This window comes from Panthera pardus, unplaced genomic scaffold (genome assembly GCF_024362965.1).
Source record: "Panthera pardus isolate Hobbes unplaced genomic scaffold, ASM2436296v1 HiC_scaffold_27, whole genome shotgun sequence".
NCBI classification, from domain to species: Eukaryota; Metazoa; Chordata; class Mammalia; order Carnivora; family Felidae; genus Panthera; species Panthera pardus.
This window is the reverse complement of record NW_026526843.1, coordinates 98,820,054-98,847,607: the sequence shown is the minus strand read 5'-3', so window position 1 is coordinate 98,847,607 and position 27,554 is coordinate 98,820,054. Positions and strand designations below refer to the sequence as shown.

The 27,554-nt window shown below is 42.1% G+C and overlaps 1 protein-coding gene across 6 annotated transcripts in view; it reads right to left on the bottom strand.

Moving 5' to 3' along the window:
* The window catches only part of TAB3 (TGF-beta activated kinase 1 (MAP3K7) binding protein 3), an 88,501-nt gene that overhangs the window by 21,000 nt on the left and 39,947 nt on the right, over positions 1–27,554 (bottom strand). For all 6 annotated transcript variants that reach the window (XR_008418309.1, XR_008418308.1, XM_019419760.2 and 3 more), the window contains 3 exons: positions 8,924–9,115; positions 3,710–5,171; positions 2,477–2,637 (listed from right to left, as the gene is read on the bottom strand). Coding sequence is in view for 4 of the 6 variants with exons in the window: in XM_019419760.2 (XP_019275305.2) it covers positions 2,477–2,637; positions 3,710–5,171; positions 8,924–9,025 (1,725 nt within the window). In the remaining 2 variants the exon portion in view is untranslated. The remainder of the gene's footprint in view (positions 1–2,476; positions 2,638–3,709; positions 5,172–8,923; positions 9,116–27,554) is intronic.

The following is a 27,554-nucleotide window of genomic DNA, read 5'->3' as shown; positions in this document are numbered from 1 at the left end:
CAGCCACTTACCGAGCACTTCACTCCATGCCAAACACTTTTACATATGTTGTCTCTTTATCTTGACAATATTAAAAGATAATTCCCTTTTACAGATAGGGAAAATCAAATGCACAGAAGAGCCAGTGATTGCCAAAACTATTCTGCCTCCAGAGCCTATGTGGACACTCTGTGAACTATGTCCTGGTGCCTCAAGTGAGCCTCCATCAACAATAGGGAATTCTGACTAAATGCTTTACTTCTGGATTAACTTCCTCTGTAACATACCCTTATGTTATACATGTTCCTAAAGCTACAGTTTTGCAAAATGGTTCTCATCGGTGTGTGTTTTTCCAGTGTTGTCCAACCAACACTTATAAGACTATTCACTATTTGCTGGGTACTACATAAATTCATTACTATGTATTATTTAATCCTAACAAAAATCCCAAGAGACAGGTATTCACAGGTATCATAGCTAAGAAAGTTGACAGTGAAGAGAGAGCCACTGTCTGAACATCCATCTAGAACTGTCCCTCACCCATGCGTTGTTAATAGTCCCTCCTTCTACTCTACGGCTGGCAGCACACACGGAAGGGGATCACACGCTTAAATTTCTCGTCTCTCAAATACCGTCAGTTACTTGGCAGGAATTATCCAACAGCCATAGGTCAGTAAACACAGGGCCCACGGTTACGTGAGGGAAAATGCCTTTTATGCTAAGAAAATCTGTTTATGCTCCATAAGTACCTAAAAGACTGCAAAGTGCCCAACCACCAGGGTAGATTCTCGTGTGGGTTATATTCTTCAATACCTCCCTAGTCACAGAATTCAATGAAGATTTTGAGTGGAGGAAAAAAATGAAGAATTCATCACCTTTTAAAGACAGCTTTGTAATTTTCTAAGCATTTTAAGTAAAATCCTCCCTTCTTATAACACTATTCTTTGAAATTCTTTCTAATACTGACTAAATTCCTTTCAATTACTAAATATACCTGTTTATCAATAATTTCTTTCTGGCAAATTCCACCGGTTTCCCCAGGACCAGCAGAATAATCTTCAAACACCTCAGCCTCAACATCTATGCCCCACCCGACCGATGCACATTAACCCGTTAACACTCCAGAAACCTCGCCTTACGAGTGAGACCTGTATGTGCTACCTCCTGAAGGTCTGCGTGTCTTAACTTCACACCTTTGTTAGCTCAGTGCTCTCTTCCCTTAGCAAACGCCCTCCCTGAGGAGTGGGTCTTTGGCCTTTTCCCCTTCCCTCTATTCACCGTAGGAAAATCAGCTGGAAACCAGGGACCTGCTTCCATATAAAAACACATCATGAAACTGCATGTAATTTCAGGAGTTCACAGATTTCCTTTGAGAAGCCACAATTCTCCATTAAAAACTTGTCTACAAAGGCAGAGCCGCATGCTGTCTGCAAGAGGCCCGACACGCAGGCCACTTCTCTAAACTTGGAAATGCTCAGAAACCTCCCTCAGTGTCGACACGTTGGGAAAAGAAGGAACGGCCCTATGGAAAGAAGCCAAGTGTAAGGTGAAGCCCTGAAGAAGACGCAGGACTTACCCATTTAGAGCTCCAGAAGAGGACGCGGGAAGGCAGAAGTGCACAGAGTACACACACAGACGAGGGGCCGGGGGACTTGTCTCATCACCCGCGAGCGTAAACAGCACTGACCCCACTGTGTTAGAATTATCTGTTGACGGATCTACTCGTCTCGCTGGCGGGTATGCGCTAAGCACCCAGCACAGGACCGCATTCATCGACTAAAAACGGCCTGCTGCACAGAGGAATGTTCAAAGGTGAAGTGACAGATCGGATCACAGCAAGCTGGTGTTGTCACAAGATTTTAGGAGGCTGGTTTCAAAACTTGCCAGGTTGCTTAACAATTTTTAGAACTCATCAGCAGTACTAAACATGTTAAAAACATACCGTCTAACTCTTTGCGTGAGAGCAGTGACCGTTAGGACTGCGGTCAAAACTGCTATCTTAGTTTCTACAATTATTTACACTTAACAACACTTCTCTGCCTGGAAATACTCTATGGTCAACACTTTCCAAGATTCATATCGATAGCGTTCTAAGTCATTTGAATTAATGTGCTTAAATAAGTAACTTTTAAACCTTGGCAATTTATATGTATATTACATGCTTAAAAGAAAAAACGGACACGTGAGAACAAATGACAAAATACTTAGTAGGGTGCACTTTCCTACTTTGACAAAAACTTACAGTTAATGAGATGCCATACCTTGATTATAAATGTCAGTTATTTGAAAATACGGATGAATCTATGGAATTCATACAGGTGAAAAAAAAATACAAGCATCGCATTAGTTTGATGAGAACTACTGAAGGCCACAGTCCCTTGTCCGTCGTTTAAAGAGCACAAAGCCCCTGCAGGGAAGAGAACCTGCAAGAGAAACGAGTGACCTGGACAGCCACCATCCCCACCTTCCCATCCACACACCGCCACCGAGGACTTACCGTGGGAATCGCCGTGGTACAGCTGACCCTTCGGAGCCGTCTCTGCATCAGGTCATGCTCCATACCGTTAACTTCGGCCTTCAAGCGCTCGAGCTCCTCTTTCTCGAGTTTCAACTGCTTTGCTAACCTCTCCATCCTTGCTCGCTGATGTAACAGCAAGGCTACAGTGTTACAGACAGAGTCATTGCAGAGAGGAACAGTGAACCAGTGACTGGGAAAGTTCTCCATGCACTGCCAACGCGTAAAATACTCCAAAGGAACCCTGTCCTCAACCTGAGCGGGCACTTACTCTTGTGTCTTGCTAATGCTGTCTTACCTTTCCCAGATCTGCTTGACTTTGGCTCTCGTACCAAAATGACACCCGCCGTAGGTCCCGCTGGCTCTGCCGTCCTTTGTTTCCCTAAGACTGTGTTTTTAACTATGCCTGACTACCAGGCATATTTAATTACAATCGTAATTACTATCCGCCTCACATACTGAAAGAATAAATTCTCAGCTAGCTTGAAATCTGAATAGACTTAAAAAATCCTGTCTTTTTCTTTAGTTAGGCTCACTATTAACTAATCCGACAACGTTCTTCATCACCAGTCCCACTTGTAAGTAGACAGCGCTTATAAATATTACACGCTCCAGGCCATTCTCTAAAACAGACACAAATTCTTTGACTTTGATCAACTACAGCCCACCCTCTTTTTCCTACTGTGTAGTTTGTTTTCTGACAATATTGACTTCGCTTGTCTGTATTTTTGTCCCAATGCACGTTCTTCCTAAAAAACAGCCTTATAAGGTCACCATTATCACGCCTATGTGTTCATATTTTAAAACCGAGAACTCTGAAAGCAATAACCCTATTCTTGACAGCTATGCTACTGCCCAATATTTAATCAACACTAAACATTTAAATAAAACTAAACAGCTAATCCGGGGGCGCCTGGGTGGATCAGTCGGTTCAGCATCCGACTTCAGCTCAGGTCATGATCTCGCAGTTTGTGAAGTTCATGAGGTCAAGCCCAGCATCGGGCTCTGTGCTGACAGCTGGGAGCCTGGAGCCTGCTTTGGATTCTGGGTCTCCCCCCTCTCTCTGCCCCTCCCCCACTGGTGCTCTTTCTCTCTCGAAAAATAAATGAAAACATTAAAAAAATTAAACAGCCAAGAAATGTGTTTTTTTTTTCAACAGGAGACTGCCACCTCACCACAAAGATGAAATTTCATAGTAGGGCTAAATGAAATTACCTTGTGTATAGGCATAGTCATCTGATCCAGAACTAGAACTCCTCTGGTATTTATGGCTTCCCTTTTCTCCCCCAGAACCAGGTATCACTGAAATGGGTTGAATCGGTTCTGGGGCTGCAGAACGTTCTTCTTGGTCCACTAAATTTAAAAGATTTTCAGTCGTCGCTCGACCTACGGTAATTTTAAAAACTGTAGTTGGGTTTGGTATCATTCGAGGAGACGGTGACGGAACACATGAAGGTCCAGTTGGCTGTGTATACGTAATATACACAGGATTAACACTAAATGGAGGTTTTGGTTGCCCGGACATGCCTCTTGAAGGGGAACTTGAAGGTGGCGTGGTGGCTGTGTACAGTGAGTGCTGATTCCGTGGAGACGGCTGATTACTGATAGGTGAAGGACTCCTGTTCATGGCTGTCCCAGGTCTCTGAGAGGGTTCAACTGTAATTTCTATCTTCTTCATGGATCCTTTGGGTAAGCTGGACGGTGCGTACGGGAGATAGGCGACCGAATGGCTCCCCTGTTTCTGATAGCTAGGAGGTCCTTGTTGATACAGATGGGGTGGCGTGGTGGAAGGACTAGGTGGCATAAAGACATGGGAACCTGGATGGCCCAACTGGGAAGGCTGCACTTGATGTTGCGGAGAGCTGAAGGGCGAAGGACACTGAGAAGGGGGCGGTGAATGGTAAGCAGGTTGAGGAATCTGCTGCTGTTTGGGAGAATACTGAGAAGGCTGATAGTTCTGTTGATGTGGATAAACGGGTAAGGGACGCTGGCTGTAATGAGGCACCGGGCCCTGGGGGGAGGACTGCCACGGCGTACTCTGAGGAGTTTGTCTCCCTGATGAACTCTGAGATGTCTGTCTAATATAAATAGAACCAGGAGGCCCATAGAGATTGCTTGGAATCTGTGGCAGGATTTGTAAAGCTCTTGGTACAGTCTGTCCGGAAGGGAGGTTCTGGGATACCGTAACAGTAATGGGATTGGTACCATACCGAGGTATGTGCATGTATGAAGGAGGAGGAGGGGGTGGTGGCGAAGGCCCTTGCATAGCAGATGGACTCATTCCTGTTTGCATGGAAGATGGCTGTTGAGGTGGCTGTGAAGGAGGAGTAGCTGCACTTCTGTTCTGTTCGTTCATAAAAAAGGGATTGTAGTTCGGAGCAGCAGCCACAACAGCTGGAGCTGAGTGTGGTTCCTGAACTAAGCAGATCAGCTGTTTACTTGCCGCATGCTGTGGATCAATATGTCCATCGCTTGAGCTGTGTACCAGTGTTCGACCACCGTTAAGTTGGGCTCCATCTGCTGGGTGGTAGCTACTAGGAGAATGGATACCCAGATTAATATGCAAAAGGCGATTTCGATTCATCCTGTTGTCCTCTGGACTATGGTATTCCATATATAAGTATTTGCTACTCTCCTGGGAAAGGGCTCGGCAACAGGCTTCAAGATTGTTGTTGTTCTAGGGGAAAAAGACAGTAACGTTGGCAAAATTAACAAATCTTAATAGTGGAAGTGAAACTTTGCCGGTTACGCAAATACAACTGTCCTAGAATAAGTAGACGACGGTACTTTCGGCAGAAAAAGCTTCGCGGTCATCTATTCTGACCAGGAGATCCCAAACAATTCATCCGGTTCCACAGACCGGAAGCTCACAGGACTATTACTACCACGACTGCTACAGAAATGTCAAGAACCCGCCAATGAACTTTGTGACTCAACTCCCAGGTTTCTGACTCCAAGTCCAGGGCTCATTTTATGTCTGTTGCATCTCAACAAACTAAAATGTTGGGCTAATCTTGGACTCACCACAACCGCTCTGAAATACAAGTTAAAGTAATACTCGTCATTAATAGTTAAACTGGAAAACATGAAAACAACCATGCTTTAGTTTTCAAAAAGCACTGAAACTACAGAAGGAGAAAAATTATAAAATTCCTGGAGTCAAAACAATAAAAACTCTAAAGCAGTCTTTTTTAACCAAATTGACCCCTACATCACTTCAGTTATCGTTATGAAAGAGTAAGCTAAACAAAGAAATCAGTAAAAACGAATACACTTTTTGAACTATGGTTCCACGACTTTGCCAAAGTTATGGTAAATTCTAACAGGAAACCAGGTCTCAACTGCCTTAATGAAATTCACTCACACTCCCAGAGTCTCAAAATTTTTTACCCACTGAAAGGCTGGTTGCTTGGTAAACCTTCAACATCACTGGAGGGTTTCAATTTTGTGAGTTAGGCACATACTCACAGATGATAATAGCAGAGTGACATTTTAGACACTCCACTCAACAATAATCATTCTGATGAAGGATTCCTTTTTTGATTTAAAATGCTATAAGGTAGTTTTCCGTTAAAATACAAAAATCTCAACTATTTTATCAGCCTCAAGCACCGTATTATTTATTGCCTTCACAATAATAAAGTTTGTCAATTACTGGGACTTTGTAGTTCAGAAATATACACACAGATATGCACATACATACGTGTGTACTGCTACCTATTTTAGGAAAAAGCACATTTTATAGAAAAATGAAAGGAAACACTTTTACTTCTGCTAAGGAGCACATAAGGTTAAACCCAAAACAGAACACTGAGTGCTATAATTTTGCCACTGGAATAACTTCTGGGTTCATCTATTTCAACTCATTTCCACATGAGGAAAGAAATGCCCGCGGAGTTACATGGCTTGACAACAAGCACTCGACTAATTGACGGGGAGCCAGTTCGAGATTCTTGGTGTCTTGCCTCCCACGGCTGCTTCCACTGTAACACAGTCATTTCAAGGGAGAGGATGTTGGGCCAAAAGCAAATTGTTCTAAGGCTTCAGAGGAAGTAAACGCAGATTCAGTTAAGCAACCCTTCATAAAATGAATTCTCAGAAATGTAAAGAATTGGCTTTATCAAAACCCCATACACAACTGGTATCTTTTTCCTTACATAAAGCTTCTGATACTAAAATTCTGAGCCAGAGAAAAAAGTAATTGTTGAAATTTAAAAAGAAAATTATTACAATTCACAGTCTGGCCTTTTTCTTATCCTGCATGAAAATCACTCTGATCTGATCAAGGAAGAAAAGCTAGATATTTAGCAAATTTGGATCCAAAGGATTCAAATCGATTGCCAACTAGAAAATGTCACTGACCGATATCTGAGAGAAAAGAGTATGAGAAGTGAAGATAAAGTATCTCTGCGATTGGATTAAAAGGAGAACAAAAACTAGACAGTTTTATATGAAACCTAAAGCAGTCGTGGGTACTTCACTATTTGACAATTGTCTTAGTACTGTTGAAATTTCGTGTTTTCTACAGTGAATTAGGCAGCCTAAGTAAAACAGTATCCTCACAAGAGGACCCGAATTCAAAATGATACAAGGCTGACTTGCTAGCCTATTCAAATGCGTGTCTACAGTGACAAGGTAAGTCAATTTTCTCATCAAGAAAAAATGTAAACCACAAGTACAGACATTTAAGTATTATTTTTATGAAAGCATTTTTAAAATAAAACCACCAGAATGAAAGATCACATTTAAGCTGCTGACTGCCTTCAAAGAAAAACATGGATATAAAATATACCAGTCAGTATGAAGAATAAATCAAAATTATTTAGTTGGATAAAGACATAAAAATAATTAAGAAAACACATAAAAGGTTTTGAAAAGACTGGGGCAAAAAAGCATATTCCTAAAGTGACTGTAAATTGAGAGGACAGCTCAGAGAGACTTTAAGACTTGTATATTAAATGTAAACTACTCAGTCTTTAAATGTAAACAGAAAAACTTTTCAGAGCCAGGAACTGGTAAGTCTCTCTACCAATAAACTGTATTAATCCCAACGGAACAAAGAAGAGAAAGACTTGGGTCAATGTAAAGTAATAACAAATGATCATTAACTTGAATTTAAAGTCCATTCCTTCAGTTTAGAAAGCGTGATAAAGACACTAAGCCGTGAAAAAATACAGGTGATAATGGGAAAAATTAAATTTGAAAAAACAAAGTCAGAGCTGGGGGGAGCTGGTTAGGACAGGTAAGGAAGGTGATTGCTTGGAAACGGTTTTAACTAGAAGCCTCACTCTTGCTTGATTTCATTCCAGCGGGAAGCACCTTTACTCTACCAGAGACCAAAATGGGGCTAAAATAGACAACAGAAAGACAGACTGGGAATGTGTGCTAGAAAAAACAAAGGCAAGTTATAATACAAAAATCACAACCCAAAGGTCTAGACCTAGTAAAAGGGCTATGAAGCACCACTTTTGCCACAATGATTCTGTGAGTCTCTACTGGCAAATAACCTCAACTGTATACAGGCTTAGGTGATATCCTGAGCCATTCACACTGCAATTAGGTAGAGTTGGCATATTACGCAGTAAGGAACGATTTGAACTGACTGCGTGTGACAAAGACCAGTGGGCAGCAGGATAGTAGTGTAGACCCAAACGTAAACCAAAAAGGGAAATTCTATAACCCAAAACACACCAAGATCCTGTGGAGGATGATGCAAAATTCAACAGGGAGAGAGTATCAGGCCTGTTTCTCTGTTGTCCTTGAATGGGAAAACATATTTTATCCAATATGAAAGATTTATTTTAATATAAGACAACAAAACCAAAGGACTATGGTTAAACTAGAGAAAGTGGCCTTATACTTAAAACTGCATCTTAGTAACCATTTATGAACGAGAAAAACACTAAGAAAGGGACAGGACTCTCTATAGACCTTTAAACATTGGCTCAAAGTTAAAATGATAACTCTGAGATTCAAAATTCAAATGTAAGAATTTGGGGACTGATGAAACAAACTCCAATATGTAAGAAGGCAAATTGTGAACCGAATCATTTTTCCTTTTGCTGCATGCCTTTACTCTTTTCTTAACGGGTTCTTCATGGGGTAGGTTTTGCCTCCCATGAGGACTTTATCAATGTGTGGAGACATTTTGAGTTGTCACAACCGCAGGAATACTATCATCATCTAGTGGTAGAGAGACGAAGAATGCTGCTCACCGGCCTACGAAGTACAAGGCAGGGCCCCACAACAAAGACTACCCACCCAAAATGTCGATGGCACCAAGGTTGAGAAATCCTGCTCTGAATGCTTCCCACTGCCCTCCTCCACACACACAAGAAAGGTGAACTGACTTCTAGTCACCACAACACAAAGCCAGCCCTAATAAGGAGAAATGTAGCTTAATATCACTATCATTGCTGGGTAATCTACCTGTAACATGCATTGAGACACAACACCCTCTGGAATCTCCGGGAAACGTTGTCGGAGGTCATGGAGAACCTGCATATCAAGCTGTGGACTGCTTTGCGCCATGCCAGAACAGATGGTGGTCAAGTATCTGTTAGGAAATTGATGCTAACCGGCCTTCCAATAGTAATGATCTTCCAACACCGCCGTCATTTTCTATTGAAAGAAATCAAAGTTAATCACTGTGCTATACACCTGAAACTCATGTAACATTGTGTCGACAATACTTCAATAAAAAGGTAAAAGAAATGAAACTATGGTTGCATTTAAGTACATATTTCACTTGACTCAAAAAGAAATGACCAATATGTTAAAATGGAAAGACCCAACATGAGCACATTTGATTCCAAAGTTATAAAATTGAGTTCAACTTAGCCAGACTTTTCTGACGTAATATAGCCAATCACCGGTTTCGAAACAAAAAAAGCCAAACTGCATCCCAAAACTTCAGTTTCATTTTAATGCTTAAAAAAAAAAAAACTGCAGCAGCCAGTTTAAACTACAGATTATTAGTTGGCAACCAAGTTTTTCTAGCCTTGAGAAATGCTACTTAAATATAATCACTTATGTTTTACCAAGGGCTATTACATCACTCCTCTAAAGCAGAGTAATCATTTCAAATGTCTGAAAACAAGGACTTGGTAACACCACAAAGCATACTTGTCCTGTCTGCCTTACATTCTGCTCGTATTTTGAGGCCAAAAGGTTTGAATTTCAAGTGTGAGTAAAGGAAACCCAATGTCTAAAGGAAATAACTTAGCAAGCAAAAATGAAAATGTAGACTCCTTTGTTTTTAAAGATGATGCTAGTGGCCCAGCATGAGCCAGACCTAACTAGGTAGGCTTTCACCTACTTCTGATGCCACCAGCAGAAAGGCTAAAATGGAAGGATTTGAGATTACAATTTGAGTGTAGAAAAATAACATCTAATCTCACTGGCACTACTCAAGTTAAGCACTCATATAAACAAGGCAAGGAGTGAAATAATAATGAAATCATAAATTAACTGGCACGGTCAAGGATCAATAAGCCACTACACTTTTTAATACAGCTGACCTTTGAATGACAGGGGGATCAGGGGCACCAACCCCTGTGTAGTCGAAAATCCACATATAACTTTTGACTCGCCAATAACTTTACTAATAGCCTGCTACTGACCTTACTGATAATGTAAACAGTTGATTAACACACATTTTGCATGTTAAATCATGTATTATATATGGTATTCTTACAAAAGTAAATTCAAGAAAAAAATGTTAAGAAAATCACAAGGAACTGAGGTGCCTGGGTAGCTCAGTCGGTTAAGCGGCTGACTTCGGCTCAGGTCATGATCTCACGGTCGGTGAGTTCAGGCCCCGCGTCGGGCTCTGTGCTGACAGCTCGGAGCCTGGAGCCTGTTTCGGATTCTGTGTCTCCCTCTCTCTCTGACCCTCCCCCATTCATGCTCTGTCTCTGTCTCAAAAATAAACAAACATTAAAAAAATTTTTTTTTAAAGAAAATCACAAGGAAGAAAAAATACATTTACAGCACTGTACTGTATTTTTAAAAAAATTTCTTTTAATGTTTATTTACTTTTGAGAGAGAGAGAGAGCGGGTAAGCAGCAGAGAGAGAGGGAGACACGGAATCCGAAGCAGGCTCCAGGCTCTGAGCTGTCAGGAGACAGCACGACGCGGGGCCCGAACCCACAAACTGTGAAATCATAACCTGAGCCGAAGTCGGTCGCTAAACTCCCTGAGCCACCCAGGCACCCCTGGACTATATTTATTTTTTAAAATCCGCATACAAGGGCACGTGGCTGGCTCAGTTGGTAGAGCATGCAACTCCTGGATGGCGGGGCTTTGAGTTCAAGCCCCATGTTGGGTGTGGAGATTACTTAAAATCTTTAAATAAAAAAAAATAATAAAATTTTTTAAAAATCTGCATATAAGTGGACCCATACAGTTTTAGCCTGTGTTGTTCAAGGGTAAACTGTACATATCTCCCATTTCTTTAACGGGAACAATGCAGAATAAACCATACAATCTCATAATATTTCTGCTGTGTTCACTCACTACGTAGTCAAATATTTTTAAGTATAAGAAGTAAACACTTGCATTTTCATTAGAGGCATGGAAACCATGATTATAAGATATGTATCTAAACCACACACATAAGGGAGGGTCATTCCACACCAAATCTTCTATTTCTTGCAAATAAGCCCCAAAACTTTAAATTATAGCATTACTTGGGGGCAATGTAGACAACTACAATCAATGTTTTAAAAATTAAAAATGTTTGCATCGGTCCAAGATCCAAAGCACCACAGGCAGACCCTGAACTCATCTCTTCCCATTGACACACTACGTTTACACCTACATATAGATCCATTCCTCCACAAGAACCGAAGGCTGACTGAACACCTTACGCACAGTAAACGCTAGGGAAACCTCAATCAGAACGGCAAGAGAGACAGATGCACGCTACCAAAGGCAACTCCACCCCGATGTTACAGGATGCGGTAGTGACATCACTGACGGACTGATGCATAGATTCACGTGCCTGGGGCACAGAAAATAAGCTGCAGTTTAAAAGGTAACTAGACCAGAAGTGAAGAAAAACCACTTATTAACTCCAGAACGTCCACCCGACAGTGGGGTAACTACTGGAACTCTCCCAGGGGTTGGAAATGCTGGTGATCTCCACCGTTTACCTCCCCTCTCCACCTTGGGAGTCCAGCCAAGAGCAAGGTCCGGGTGTTCTCGCTGCGCTGCCACTTTGGCTAGTCCCGGCCCCCAAGCACCTACCAGCTCCAGCCATCCAAACGGGGCAGTCCCCGCGGGGCGCACACCGGGGCACGCCAGGCCTTTTTCCGCTACGACTCCAGTCATCTCACCAAGGGGGCTAAGTGCAAAGCAGCCCGACGCCTCTCCCTCCACACCAGCATCGCCCACGGGGGCAGCCCTGACGCAGAGTGCCCCGGGACCCACAGACCACGCGCACTACCGCTCCAGCCAGCCAGCCAGCCAGCCAAACGTGCGTGGAGCACACAGTCGGGACAGGGGATGTACCTACACAGGGCCACTCCTTCAAGACCGGCAGAGGGAGCTGTTCCACCTAATTCATAAGAAATAAGCACAGAAAATCAAAGAAAAAAGGGAGCAGAGGAATATACACAAACAAAATTAACACAAAGTTTCAAGAAAACAACTAAATCAAAATGAGATAAGCAATCTACCTGACAGAAATTTCAAAGTAACGATCATAAAGTTGCTCACCAGACTTGAGAGAGTAGATGAACCAAGAACTTCAAGAAAAATATTTTTAAAAACCTGAAAGACTGAATAACTGAAACAAAAAATACACTACAGGTAATCAACAGGAGATTAGAGGATGCAGAAGAAGAGATCAGCAATCCAGAAAACAGGGTAAGAGAAAACATTCAAAACTGAGGATCAAAAAAAAAAAGGAATTTTCAAAAATGAAGAGGGTTAAGGGACCTCTGTGACAAAATCAAGCATATTAACATTTGCATTATAGGGATTCTCAGAAGGAGCTAAGAAAGAAAGGGGCATAAAACTTACATAAAGAAACAATAGGTGAACACGTCTCTAACCCAGGGAAGGAAACAGACATCCGGGTCCAGGACTCAGAGAGCCCCAAACAAGATAAACCCAAAAAGGTCCATACCAAAACACATAATAATTAAAATGTCAAAGATTAGGGGTGCCTGGGCGGCTCAGTCGGTGGAGTGTCTGACTTCAGCTCAGGTCACGATCATGCCGTGAGTTCGAGCCCCACATCCAGCTCTGTGATCACAGCTCAGAGCCTGGAGCCTGCTTCAGATTCTGTGTCTCCCTCTCTCTCTGTTCTTCTCCTGCTCACACTCTCTCTCTCAAAAATAAACACGAAAAACGTTTTAAAACATAAAATGTCAAAGATTAAACAGAAAAATTGTAAAAGCAACGAGGAAACCAATTATGAACGTACCAATTAGGTACAACAACAAAAAACCCGTGAGGATATCAGCTGATTTTTTCAGCAGAAACTTTGCAGATCAAAAGACAGGGACAAGATATATTCAAACTGCTGAAAGGAAAAAACTTACAACCAACAGTCTACAATACAAGGTTATCACTCAAAAGGAGAGACAGAATTTCCCAAACAAGTTAAAGGAGTTGACCACTTTGACCTCTCTTACCACGAGTGAACCAGCCTTACAAGAAATGTTAAAGGGTCTTAGCCAAGACCCAGAGTTAAGAAAATTATGAAAGGAAAAACTTTCAAGGGTAAAGGCAAGCATATAGTACATCAACGACTTACAATGCTAGTATGGAGGTTAAAAGCTAACAGGAGTTAAATTATTTGTATCTAAAAAATTAAGGGAGTCACAAAATAAAAAGATATAAAATGTACAGAAAAGATAGATAGAAAAGTAAAATGCAGTGCTTTTAGGAAGTATTAGAACTTAAGCAACCATCAACTTCACATAGACTGCTATATACTTAGGATTCCTGTTCTATATGAACCTTTTGGTAACCACAACACAAAAACCTGTAATAGATACACAAAAAAAACTAAAAAGAAAGGAATCCAAGCATAGTATTAAAGAAAGTTACCGATCACAAGGGAAGAGAGCGAGAGAATAAAGAAACAAGAGAACAACAAAAGCAATCAAAAAAATTAACAAAATGACAATAAATACATACCTATCAATAACTACTTTAAATATGAATGGTCTAAATATTCCGATCAAAAGCCACAAGGTGACTGAATCCATTAAAATTGACACCCATCTCTATGCTGCCTATAAGAGACTTAACTTCAGACAAGAAGACACATATAGACTGAAAGTGAAGAGATGGAAAACATTCCATACAGATGAGAGAGAGAGAGAAAAAGAAAAAGCTTGGGTAGCAAGACTTCTAATACTTCTATTGGACATAACAGACTTTAAAACAAAGACTGCAACAAAAGGAAAAGAAGGACATTGTGTAATAATAGAGGGATCAATCCAACAAGAGATTATTACAATTGTAAATATACACCCAACATTAGGGCACCTAAATACACAAAACAAACAAAAAGGGAGAAACTGTGAGTACTACAATAACGGTAGGACATTTTAACATCCCGCTTACATCAATGGATAGATCACTGACACAGAAAACCAATGAAGATACACTGGCTTTGCATGACACATGAGACCAGATGGAGCAAACATATACAGAACATTCTATCCCAAAACAGAAGAATACATAATTCATCTCAAGTGCACATGGAACATTCTCTAAGACAGATCACATTTTAGGCCACAAATCAATTCTCAATAAAGTTAAGAAGCCTGAAGTTATATCCAACATATTTTCTTTTCCTTTTTTTAAAAATTTTTTAGTGTTTATTTATTTTTGAGAGAGAGAGACAGAGCACAAGCAAGTGAGGGGCAGAGAGAGAGGGAGACACAGAATCCCAAGCAGGCTCTGGGCTGTTAGCACAGAGCCCGCCGTGGGGCTCGAACTCATGAACCGTGAGGTCATGATGGGAGCCGAAGTCAGATCCTCAACTAAGCCACCCAGGCGCCCCTCAAACATATTTTCTAATGACAATGATATGGAACTAGAAATCAGTAACAACAGCAACAACAAAAATTAGAGAAACATGACCATACAGAAGCTAAAAAAATATGCTAGTAATCAATGCATCAACAAGGACATGAAAGAGGAAATTTAAAAACACCTAGAGACTAATGAAAATGAAAACACAACAGTTCAAAATCCTTGTGACGCAGCAAAAGCACTTCTTCTAAGAGGGAAGTTCATAGTGAAACAGGCCTACCTCAACGAACAAGAAAAATCTCTACAGCTAAAGGAACCAGAAAAAATAAGAACAAAGCCCAGAGTTACTAGAAGGTAAACACAGTAAGAAACAGAGTGGAAATAAAGGAAGTAGAGGCTAAAACTCAATAAGAATCAGTAAAACCAAGAGCTGGTTCCTTGAAAAGAAAAAAACAAAACCGATAGACGTTTAGCCAGACTCATTTAAAAAAAAAAAGGACCCAAGTACATAAAATCAGAAATCAAAGAGGAGAAATAACAGACACCACAAAAATACAAAAGCTTGTAAGAAACTACTACCATAAATGATATGCCAAGAAACAGGACATCCCAGAAGAGATGGATAAATTCCCCAAACCAAAAAGCTTCCAAGAATGGATCAGGAAGAATAGAACATTTGAACAGAGTGATTACTAGTAACAAAACTAAATCAATAATCACAAAACTCTCCCAAAACAAAAGTCCACCACCATATGGCTACACAGGTAAATTCTACCAAACATTTAAAGACTGAATACCTATATGTTAACTACTTGGACTTACATAAAATTTAAAAAAAAATAGATAATTGAAAACAAAAAACTTAATACCTAACCTCAAAGTATGCAAAAAAAAAAAAAAAAAACAAAACCAAACCAGAAGGAAAACTTCCACATTCATTCTATGAAAGAAGCATTAATGTGATATCAAAACCAGATGAAGACACTATAATAAAATTACAGGGGTGCCTGGGTGGCTCAGTCAGTGAAGCGTCCAACCTTGGCTCAGGTCATGATCTCCCGGTTCTTGAGTTCGAGCCCGGCATTGGGCTCTGCCCTGACAGTGCACAGCCTGCTTGAGCTACTCTCTGTCCTTCTCTCTCTGCCCCTGTCCCGCTCGCTCGCGTTCTCGCTCGCTCTGTCTCTCTCTCTCTCTCACACACACACTAAATAAATAAGCTTGAAAAAAAAGGAAAAGAAGGGGCACTGGGGTGGCTCAGTCGGTTAAGCGTCCTACTTCAGCTCGAGTCATGATCTCGCAGTTCACGAGGTTGAGCCCCACGTCGGACTCTGTGCTGAGAGCTCAGAGCCTGGAGCCGCTTTGGATTCTGTGTCTCCCTTTCTCTCTCTGCCCCTTCCCAGCTTGTGCTCTCTTTCTCTCTCTCAGAAATAATAAATGAATCAACTGTATTAAAAAAAAAAAAAATTAAGGGGCGCCTGAGTGGCTCAGTTGGTTGAACAACTGACTTTGGCTCAGGTCATGATCTCATGGCTTGTGGGTTCGAGCCCTGTGTCGGGCTCTGTGCTGACAGCTCAGAGCCGGGGGCCTGCCTCAGATTCTTTGTCTCCCTCTCTCTCTGCCCCTTCTCTGCTCACATTATGTCTCCCTCTCTCTCTCGTTCAAATACGAAGATAAAAAATTCTTTTAAATTAAAATTTAAAAAAGAAAATTACAGAGCAGCATCCCTGATAAATATAGACACAGACCTCAACAAAATATGAGCAAACCAAATTCTATACATTGAAAAAGTCATTTACCACAATCAATGGGGGTCTATTCCAGGGATGTGAGGATGGTTCAAGATCCAACAACAAATGAACGTGACACACATTAACAGAATGAAAGATAAAAAGTATATGATCATCCTATGGGGCGCCTGGGCGGCTCAGTTGGTTAAGCACCTGACTTCAGCTCAGGTCATCATCTCACAGTCCATGAGTTCAAGCCCCACGTCGGGCTCTGTGCTGACAGCTCAGCCTGGAGCCTGCTTCGGATTCTGTGTCTCCCTCTCTCTGCCCTTCCCCTGATTGCACTCTGTCTCTCTCTCTCAAAAATAAATAAATGTTAAAAAAAAAAAAAAAAGTATATCATCCTAATAGCTGCAGAAAAAAATAGATGACAAAATTCAATAGACATTCATGATAAAAACTCTCAACAAAGTGGGCTCAGAGGGAGCATGACTCAACATAATAAAGGCCATCTATGAAAAACCCACAGCTAACAGCACACTCAATGGTGAAAAAGTGAGAGTTTTTCCACGAAGATCAAGAACAAGACAAAGATGTCCACTCTCACCACTTTTACTCAACACAGACTGGAAGTCCTGGTTGCAGCAATTAGACAGTACAAATAAGAAGCATCCAAAGTGGTAAGGAAGAAATAAAACTGTCACTATTCACAGATGACATGATGCTATATAGAAAAAATGCACACTGGGGCGCCTGGGTGACTCAGTGGGTTGAGTGTCTGACTTCGGCTCAGGTCATGATCTCCCGGTCCGTGAGTTCGAGCCCCGCGTCGGGCTCTGTGCTGACAGCTCAGAGCCTGGAGCCTGTTTCAGATTCTGTGTCTCCCTCTCTCTGACCCTCCCCCGTTCATGCTCTGTCTCTCTCTGTCTCAAAAATAAATAAACGTTAGGGGCGCCTGGGTGGCGCAGTCGGTTAAGCGTCCGACTTCAGCCAGGTCACGATCTCGCGGTCCGTGAGTTCGAGCCCCGCGTCAGGCTCTGGGCTGATGGCTCGGAGCCTGGAGCCTGTTTCCGATTCTGTGTCTCCCTCTCTCTCTGCCCCTCCCCCGTTCATGCTCTGTCTCTCTCTGTCCCAAAAATAAAATAAAAAACGTTGAAAAAAAAAAATAAATAAATAAAAAATAAATAAATAAATAAACGTTAAAAAAAACAAAATTAAAAAAAAAACGCACACAGGACACCAAAAAATTATTAGAATAAATGAATTCAGTCACGTTACAGGATATAAAATATACAGAAATCTGTTGCACTTTAATATACTAATAAAAAAGCAAAGAAAAGCCCATTTACAAGTGCCTCAAAAAAGAAGGAAATACCTAGAAATAAATTTAACCAAGGAGATGAAAGACCTGTAACTCGGAAAACTGTAAGACATTAATGAAATAAAATGAAGATGATGCCAACGAATGGAAAGATAACACCATGCTCATGAAGTTATATAATGAATACTGTCAAAATGTCCACACTACCCCAAGCAATCTACAGGCTCACTGCAAACTCTATCAAAATACCCACAGCAAGGCACCCGGCTGGCTCACTCGTAAGTATCTGACTTTGGCTCAGGTCACGATCTCACAGTTTATGGGAGCTTGTGCCCCACTTCATGTGAGCTCGAGCCCCACCTCGGGTAAAGACAGGAACCGTGCTTCGAGTGAGACCCGCTTCTCTCTCTCTCTCCCCTGCCTCGTGGGATTCTCTCCCTCTCTGATTCTCTCCCTCTCTGCCCTTCTCACTTGTGCTGTCTCTAAAATAAAAAAAAAAAAAATACATAAATACCCACAGCATTTTTCACACAACTAAACAAATAATCCTAAAATTTGTATGGAACCACGAAAGGCTCATGAGAAAGAAGAACAAAGCTGGAGCTATCACAATCGCAGATTTCAAGCTATACTACAAAGGTCTAGTAATCAAAACAGTATGGTACTGGCACAAAAACAGACACAGAGATCAATGAAACAGATTAATCTACGATAAAGGAAGCAAGCATATACCATGGGGAAAAAGTCTCTTCAATAAACAGTGCTAAAAAAACAAAACTGGAGAACTACAAGCATAAGAATGAAACTGGACCACTTTCTTACATCACATACAAAAATAAACTCAAAATAGATTAAAGACCTCAATGTGAGAGCTGAAAGTATAAAACTTCTAAAAGAAAACATAGGCAGTTATGCCTTATACTTTGGCCTTCGCAACACTTTTCTTGATATGTCTCCTTAGACAAGAGAAACAAAAGAGAAAATGAACTATGGGGACCACATCAAAGTAAAAAGCCTGTACACAGCAAAATAAACCATCAACAAAACAAAGACAACCCACTGAAGGGGAAAAAAATATTTGCCAACGATGTATCTCGTAAGGGGCTAATATCTAAAATATATAAAGAACACATACAACACCAAAACAAACAAACAAACAAACCCAAACATTCTGATTAAGACACGGGCAGAAGACCCGAATAGGCATTTTTGCAGAGACATATGAATGGCCAACCAACACGTGGAAAGACGCTCAACATCAATGGTCTTCAGGAAAATGCAGATCAAAATCGGAATGAATTATCACCTCACTCTAGTCAAATGTCTGATATCAAAAAGGCAAATAAGTATTGGCAAGGACGCGGAGAAAAAGAAGCCCTCGTACACTACTGACGAGAATGTAAATTGGTGCGGCCACTCTGGAAAACACTATGGAGATTCCTCAAAAAACTCAAAATATAAATACCATACAATCCAGTGATTCCACTGCTGGGTATTTACCTGAAGAAAATGAAAACCCTAATTTGAAAAGTTATATGCACCCCTATTCTTAGTGCAGCATTATCTACAACAGCCAAGGTACAGAAACAACCCAAGTGGCCACTGACAGCTGAACGCTAAAGAACATGTGGTGTATGTACACAGTGGAATATGACTCAGCCATAAAAAAAAATAGTAAAATCTTGTCATTTACAACAACACGGACCTAGAAGGCATTATGCTAAGTGAAATAAACCATTCTGAGAAAGACCTATACCATATGATTTCACTTACATGTGGAATTAAAAAAACCCAAAACAAATGAATAAGCAAGCAAGAAAACAGAAACAGACTCCGAACCACAACAGAACAAACTGGTAGCTGCCAGAGGGGGAAGGGGATGGGCAAAACACATGAAGGGGATTAAGAGGTACCAACATCCTGTTATAAAATAACTAAGTCAGGGCAGCTTGGGCGGCTCAGTCGGTTACGCGTCCAACTCGTCTTCATTTTGGCTCAGGTCACGATCTCAGGGTTTCTGGGACTGAGCCCCATGGTGGACTCTGTGATAACAGCGTGGGACCTGCTTGGGATTCTCTCTCCCTCTCTCTCTGCCCCTCCCGTGCTCACATGCATGTGCTCTCTCATTCTTTCTCTCACAATAAACAAACTTAAAAAATAAATAAATAAAGTAAGCCACGGGGATAAAAAGTGCAGCATAGGAAATACAGTCAGTAATACTGCAGTAACGTTGTATCATGACAAATGGTAGCTACACTTATCGTAGTAAACACTCCTAATGTACGTAATTGTTCTATCACTGTTGTACACCTGAAACTAATATGACATGGTAAGTCTTCAGTAAAAGAAAATGTTTTTAAAGAAGTGAATGAATCTTTGAAAAACAAATGAAGAAATAAAAATGTTTAAGGCAACTACTCAATTACTTTTGCTCGTTTATAACTAAGTAGATACCCGAAAAACCACCATCCTGTAATCTCAAACTTGATGTTAATTACAGGCAGGGTATTTCATTTTGCTTGCAATCTGTTGGCTTCTACTGGACATCTAGCTTGCTCTCTTCTTCCTTCCAAGCCAAGGCTGTCAAGAGTTACGTACGCTCTTTTTGTCTACAAAGTGGCCCCAAAGCCCCTATGTATCAGACTCTGCCTAGCCACAGGTAAAAAAAGAGTTATTAGTTACTGTTTTAATAACTCCCAGCCACCACATGGAACAGGTCTAATTAACATGAAGAAATACTGACAAGTTGGGGATTACAATAGGTACCCAGATGGGCTTTCTGTCGACCCTGTACTCTTTGGCTCCCTGCAATTCATTCCTTAGTCTGCTTTTATCTAGCTCTTATCACTGTTCCACTGACATGCCATCATCTCCCTGATGCTAAGTCCAGAGGATACACTTTCTGGTCCCTATGCACCCTTGACCTCTGTAGCATCTGACAGTACTGATTGCTGCTGCTTTTTTTTAAGCCTCTGTGACAATATCCTAGCCTGGTTTCTTCCCACCTCTTTTGTCCCATTAAGGTTCCTAGGTTTTTGCCCTAAGCTGCTTCCTCTTTTCATTCTACATTCTTTATTTATTTATTTATTTATTTATTTATTTATTTATTATTTATTTTTAATTTTTTTTTTCAACATTTTTTTATTTATTTTTGGGACAGAGAGAGACAGAGCATGAACGGGGGAGGGGCAGAGAGAGAGGGAGACACAGAATCGGAAACAGGCTCCAGGCTCCGAGCCGTCAGCCCAGAGCCTGACGCGGGGCTCGAACTCACAGACCGTGAGATCGTGACCTGGCTGAAGTCGGACGCTTAACCGACTGCGCCACCCAGGCGCCCCTCTTTTTTTTTTTTTTTTAAGTTTATTTATTTTGGGAGAGAAAGAGAGAGAACACGAGCACAAGCGGGGGAGGGGCAGAGAGAAGGAGAAACAGAATGCCAAGCAGGCTCCGTGCCATCAACACAGAGCCCAAAGAGGGGCTCGAACCCACGAACTGTGAGATCATGAGCTGAGCAGAGATAAAGAGTCACACGCTTAACCGACTAAGCCACCCAGACGCCCCTACATCCTTTTAAACAGCGATCACATCTACTAGTAAGCTTTCAATAACATTTAAAGGCTGATCATTTCCAAACTGGGATCTTGAACATCATGCTCTCTCCGAGACTCCAGACGCATACAGCCAAGTGCCTACTCCAGAGCACCATCTGGATACGCCCAAAGATAATTGTCAATATGTTCAAAAAGGAAACCCTCACCACAACCCTTCCTCAAATGCTCTCTGTTCTGTCCATGAATGTTACCACCATGGAGTCAGTTAACGATACTAGAAACCCAACTGCGATCCCTGACTTCCCATTCTCGTACGACCAACTAGAGCGTGAAATGAAGCGGTCAGGGTTTCTACCCCAGTTCTGCAATTTGTTAGTCTCTATGAAATATACTCAACTCGTATGCCTTGGAAACTTCACCTATAAAATGGAAAGAACGGTAGAGCTGTCATCAAATTCCTACGTCAAACATCAATAAGTCAGAAGGCATTAGTTACTATTATTCAAGGCATTTCTGAATATTGCGGTCATCGGCATTATAGCTGCAACTTCCTGCTGGGCCTTCACCTGTGATCTTGCCTTCGTCCCTCCACATCATGGTCAGAGTATTGGTTTTACAAGATGCCGCACTGAGCATGTCCCCTCCACTCTGCGTCCCAACAGAGCCGTGCCGGGTGTGATCCTGTGCCACCTTCTCTTCAGGCATTAGACTATGATCATCCACCTGCCGTAGATGTTTTCGTATCGTCCTCCCCCTACCACACACACGCACGGTTTCTCGGAGCCACAATGATCCTGTCCATATTGGTACTGATGGTGCTCCTTCTAAGGAGGCTTCTACGGACAACCTCCTCCCCCGAGTCCTGCTGCCAGGCCTCTCCTCCCCTACGCTACGCTAGAGGACCCTCCATTATGCTGCCACAGCAGGTTGGGCTTATCTTCATGGACGCACCAAACACATTATACTGAAGCTGCCTGTGTATCTAAAGGACTCTCATATAAAACTGTAGCTCTACTTGGAACGTGTTGTCATGCCAAAGTGGGGAAGTACTCAGAAAATGATGGGAGCTTGTCATAAGGACCTGGGAGCCAGCCTGAAGAGGCACCCATTGGCCAAACCTGTGACAATCGGAGTACCCAAATAATTAAGGACAGTAATGAATTACAGGCCTCTAGAAAAGAGAAACCCATGAGTCGCTATCAGTATTAAGTACACACATACATAAGTGGAGAAGGGAGGGCTTTTGTTTACAGTAGAATCCAACTGGTAAACACGCAAGGAGTGGTAAGACCTAAAAAATCATTTTGCAGACAACACACTAGAGACCGCTTCAAGCAAAAATCATCAATGGATGCTACATCTTGGAGGAAATTTGGATGAAGAGTAGGATGCATGAATGGTCTTAAAATATCTCCCCCAAAGAACTGCTTATTAGTTTCAAGGGGTAAAAATTATGTGGTAGACAAATCAAACAATGTCATGCCTGGCTGGTCAAAATTAACATCAATGAGGGAAAGACAGACAGTGGGCACTTCCAGATGTGACACCCTGAGAAAACAGAGTAATATGGTTTCTATGCTATACTATTCCAGGCGGGAATGCAGAACCTGAAACTAGTTATGAGGAAATAGACAAACACAGAATGACAAATGTTCTATTATTTAAAAAAAAAAAAAAAAAAAAAAAAAAAAAGAGGGGTGGGGACAGGGTGAGGCTGTCATCTGAAAAATTTCAATGTCATAAAAGAAAAAGGCAAGACAAGTATCACAGATTAAAGGAGACAGAGTACATGACAACTAGATCTAATAACTGATCCTACACTGGATCCCATACGAGGTGGGGAAAGTGTTAGAAAACAATCTGTGGACAAAATTGAAATGGAGATGACAGGTGATGAGTTTTAGGAATTAGGCAATGAAATATTTAGGGGTAAAGGGCATGACAACTTACTCTCAAACGATTCAGGAAGAATCCATACACCATGTATGTGTACACGCACGCATGTACACAAACACACATGCACAGAGAGAGGGAACAAATAAAGCAAACAGGGACAAATGTTAATGAGAGGTGAATATGGACAAAGGATATAAAGTCTTCTTTGCATAATTTTTATTCTTGCAACCGCTGTACTTTTGGAATCATTTCCAAATAAAAAGTCAAAACAAAACAGAACAACAGACAAAAAGTCTGTAGTTATATTCAGGGGCTGTGCCTTGTTCGCCCACGCACTCCCACAGCCCGACGGAGTACTTGCTCAGATGTCTGTTAAATAATGAAGAGTCACTCTTACTGTATGTAGCAAACCAATCTACACATAGAGATGACTCTTGCTCCCTACCTCCTGCACACACCCCCAATAAAATACTGGGGCCCTCAGGGACCACTGATGTAGAACAATCTGTCAATGCTTAGGAAAAAGGAAAAATAGGTTAAGTCACTCCACCAGTGGGTATGTATTTCTAGCTTTTCACTTTTAAAATATCTCAAATTTGAAATGCTAAATTATTCCCCCAGATTAACAACCTAGGCTTAATTTAAAATAAACATTTCAAAGTCCTGGGTGTTAATTCAAACCTGTTTGAATTACCTACATTGTGATCAAAACAAACATTATTTGCCTTTTTCACAGTAAGATAATCTGTAATTTGCATTAGCCACAGGAGTCCTAACTAGATGAGTTAACTCTGCCCAATCACTGAGGCTGTAAGACAGCAGTGTCTAATAAAAATATAATGCAAGTTAAGTGTTCTAGTAGCCATGTGAAGGAAAAACAAACAGGTGACATTTTAATAGATTTTATTAAACCGGATACACCAGAAATAGTACTGTTTTTACATACGATCAATATAGAAATCACTGATGAGCTATTTTACTTATTTCTCTCAAACTAAGTCCTTGAACTCCAGTGTGTAATTTATACTAACAGCATATCCCAGTTCGGAACGGCCACATTTCAAGTGCTCAGCAGTTACCGCCAGTTACCGGCGGCTACCTTACTAGACAGCACACCTCTAAGGCTTTGCGATTTTCATTCGATTAAAAGACTAACATGGAAGCGCCTGTGGGGCTCAGTCGGCTAAGCATCTGACTCTTGATTTCACCTCAGGTCATGATCCCAGGGTCATGGGATTGAGCCCAGTGTGGGGCTCTGCAATGAGCATGCAACCTGCTTAAGATTCTCCCCCCACCGCACTCCCCCCCACCCCCGGCCTCTCTCTCCCTCTGCCCCTCCCCCTGCTCCTGTTCTCTTTCTAAAATAAATAAATAAAAGGCTACCAGGTACAACTCTTTGATTCTAGAATTCAGTATGTCCTCTGACGGTAGACAATCAATCAATTAGGGACAGGGCCTGGCAGAGACTAGGTGTTCAATGAGTCTCTGTAAGGTCAAATAGAAAAGAAAAGTAGAATTCATTGAATTTAAAGGTACGAATGACTTTAGTAATCAGATCCGCTTTGATTTACAGAGATAATGACAACTTTCCCACAGGAAATGACACTTCTAGACTCGAGGGGCTAACCACATTCAGAACACCTGATGGCTACTTAACTGTCATCGCTAAAGAGCTTTCTCTTGAAGCACCCAAAAGCTTAACTCAAGCTGTCCCAGTGGCTCCAAAAACCAGTTTTATTCACTTCTCAACCCTAATTTCAAGGGTTTAAAACGTAAGGATAATACAGTTGACTTTTTGTGAAAAAGCAGCCAAGGGTCCCCCAAAACAAAGAGGCTCCGGGTGCGAAGGGCTTGGGTTCGCTCCTCTTCTCGTCTCTGGAGCCTCCGGCTCCCCGCCGGCTCCCTCCGCCTTTAGAACCTCAGGCGCTACGGAAGCCAAAGTTCCCGTTCATTTCACCGCTACTGCCGTCAGACACCCAAGACGGAACCCGTGTGCCCTAAAAGGCAGCTCTGATGATCTGGAGTCTACAAGTAAGAAAACAAACTCAAAGGACGGGCCTATGGCAGAATCACGACTCAAATCCAAGCCTGCCTTCTCCAAAGGCTGTGTCCTCCCCAGGGGCAGGTATCAAGGACGCGGCCAGCAGGGTGAGGATGAGCGCCTTTGACCGGGAAAACAAAAAACAAGAAACCCCACCAGCTTATCAACCAATTAGGTGGTTATCGGTGTGGGGGGTAGGGCTGGGAGGGGAGGAAAGAATCCTGATATAAATAAGCTGTTTTGGGACACACGAGAAGCAGAGCTAAAAGGAAAAAACTGGCCCTTTTTTAAAGGTTACAATTACTGTACTCTCCTTGGAAAAAAACACTTAAAAGGCATCTTTCAAATCAAAGCCAACAACTTACATACCCACAAAGACGGCTACCACCGGAAAAGATGATTAACAGTAGACAAAGATGAGCCTAAACTGGTAAAAACGTCTGCGCTTAAAGGGATTATGTACATAATCTGAACACTGGACAGCACTCTGCCCTATACAAACACTCATTCACAGTTAGTAAGCACTGACTGACGTGGATCATCATTAAGTGTTTCACAATATACAGCACTCTCAAACTTAATAATTTCCTGATAATCAGAAAATGTTACAAGACTTCTTTAAAAAAAAAAAAGCCATTTCCTTTCTGCTCACTGGGAGGCTAAGACAGATAGTTTACAAACAGAAAATATTCTAGCCAGTAAGATGAGCCTCTTTTCCTAAAAAACAAAGTGAAGCACTACACTATATTTTTGCATTTAATCCCACAGCACGCAACTAAAAGGAAACACTGCCATATAGCATGTTATAGATTTCAATATGACGCTCATCAAAACACACCGTCTATTCTTGTCCATATATTATCAACATGTGCAACGACCATGCAAAATACATACGGACTTTGTTTCTTAACAACACTTTAATGGGCTGCTACTCTTTATACAATTCGAAAGTGGTGAGTGATGATCTGAAACCAACCAGAGGACTCCGGCAGTATGTGAACTGTACTGGCAAGGCTAGGCTGCGACCTAACTCCTGGGACACCCTTGAAACCCCACCACCACCCACTAAAGCACAGATGGCCACAGCTGTGGACTGTGGAACTGTGTAGGCGGTAACCCTAGATCAAAAAAGAAACACTGGAGGCATAACCCCACGATCGTCACAGGGTTCCAAAGCCAGATGAACCAAGAGGTTCTGCAACGTGAAGCCTTTCTTGTCTGTCGGCTTTGCCGGGACTCCCAATTTCTGAGGGCAGGGTGGAGGTGGGGTCGGGGGCTGGGCTCTGACGCTATGCTTAGCAGTGGAATCACTCTGAGGTTTCCTTCAGCGGGGAGGCTACCGTGCCCCCCGCATTCAGGAACGTCGGCACCAAGGCGCAGTGGGTTCTGTTCCTCCAAAAGCAGCTACTGGGATTTCTCCCAACAGAATTATTCCTCCCGGCGGGAAAGCTCCCCCAGAGCTCTGCTCTGATGCTGCCGTTCTCCACACTCTAGAAAATGAGCTCACACCTAGTGCTTTGTGTCCACAGCCTTGCCTGAGATCGGCAAGTATGCAGGGTAGTGCGGTTCCGGGTCTGAGTGTTTACTTCTGCCACACTGTAGCTCACTTCCTAAAATAATTATAGCAGAGGTTATAAACCAATGGTCTGTAGGCCAATCCAGCCCGCTGATGTGCTTGGTCTGACCTCAAAAGTGTTAAAGAAAAAAAGCAAAAAAAAAAGTTGAGTCGTATTTTTTATTTTTATTTTTTATTTTTTTTTAATTTTTTTATTTTATTTTATTTTTGGGACAGAGAGAGACAGAGCATGAACGGGGGGAGGGTCAGAGAGAGAGGGAGACACAGAATCGGAAACAGGCTCCAGGCTCCGAGCCGTCAGCCCAGAGCCTGAAGCGGGGCTCGAACTCACGGACCGCGAGATCGTGACCTGGCTGAAGCCGGACGCTTAGCCGACTGCGCCACCCAGGCGCCCCGAGTCGTATTTTTTAAAAAAGATGTTTTATTTCTTTAAGTAATCTCTACATTCAACATGGGGCTCAAACCCACAACCCCGAGATCAAGAGTGTCATGTTCCACCGAGCGAGCCAGCCAGGTGCCCCAAACACGCTTTCACATAGAGACATTTTACATGACAATCTGGCTATCCAGCTTTCCCCAGAAAAAATGAGAAGCTGGAACAGTATCAAGTGGCGAAAAGTGCAGCATGGAAGAGACACACACTTTCCAGCCTGCCTACTCTGCACGCTCCCTAGGGCGTCCCCAAGTCAGAGGCCCGACTTTGCTGTTACCCGCAATGTGCTCCATAAAAGGTGCAAAGCCAGTACTGTGGAAGTCCAGGCTACTGTGTCTCAACAGTAGGCTGCTGAGGCGGTAATGTGGGGCACAAGAATTCTTCGTCGTGCAAGCCTATCTGATGTATCGTAAGGTGGTGAGCATCCCGGCCCCTCTTGCGAAATTGCCAGAAACACCCCAGGCTTCTTTAGAAAGGCAAAAGCATCTCAGGCTGACACCTACTGCTAGCATGTTAAG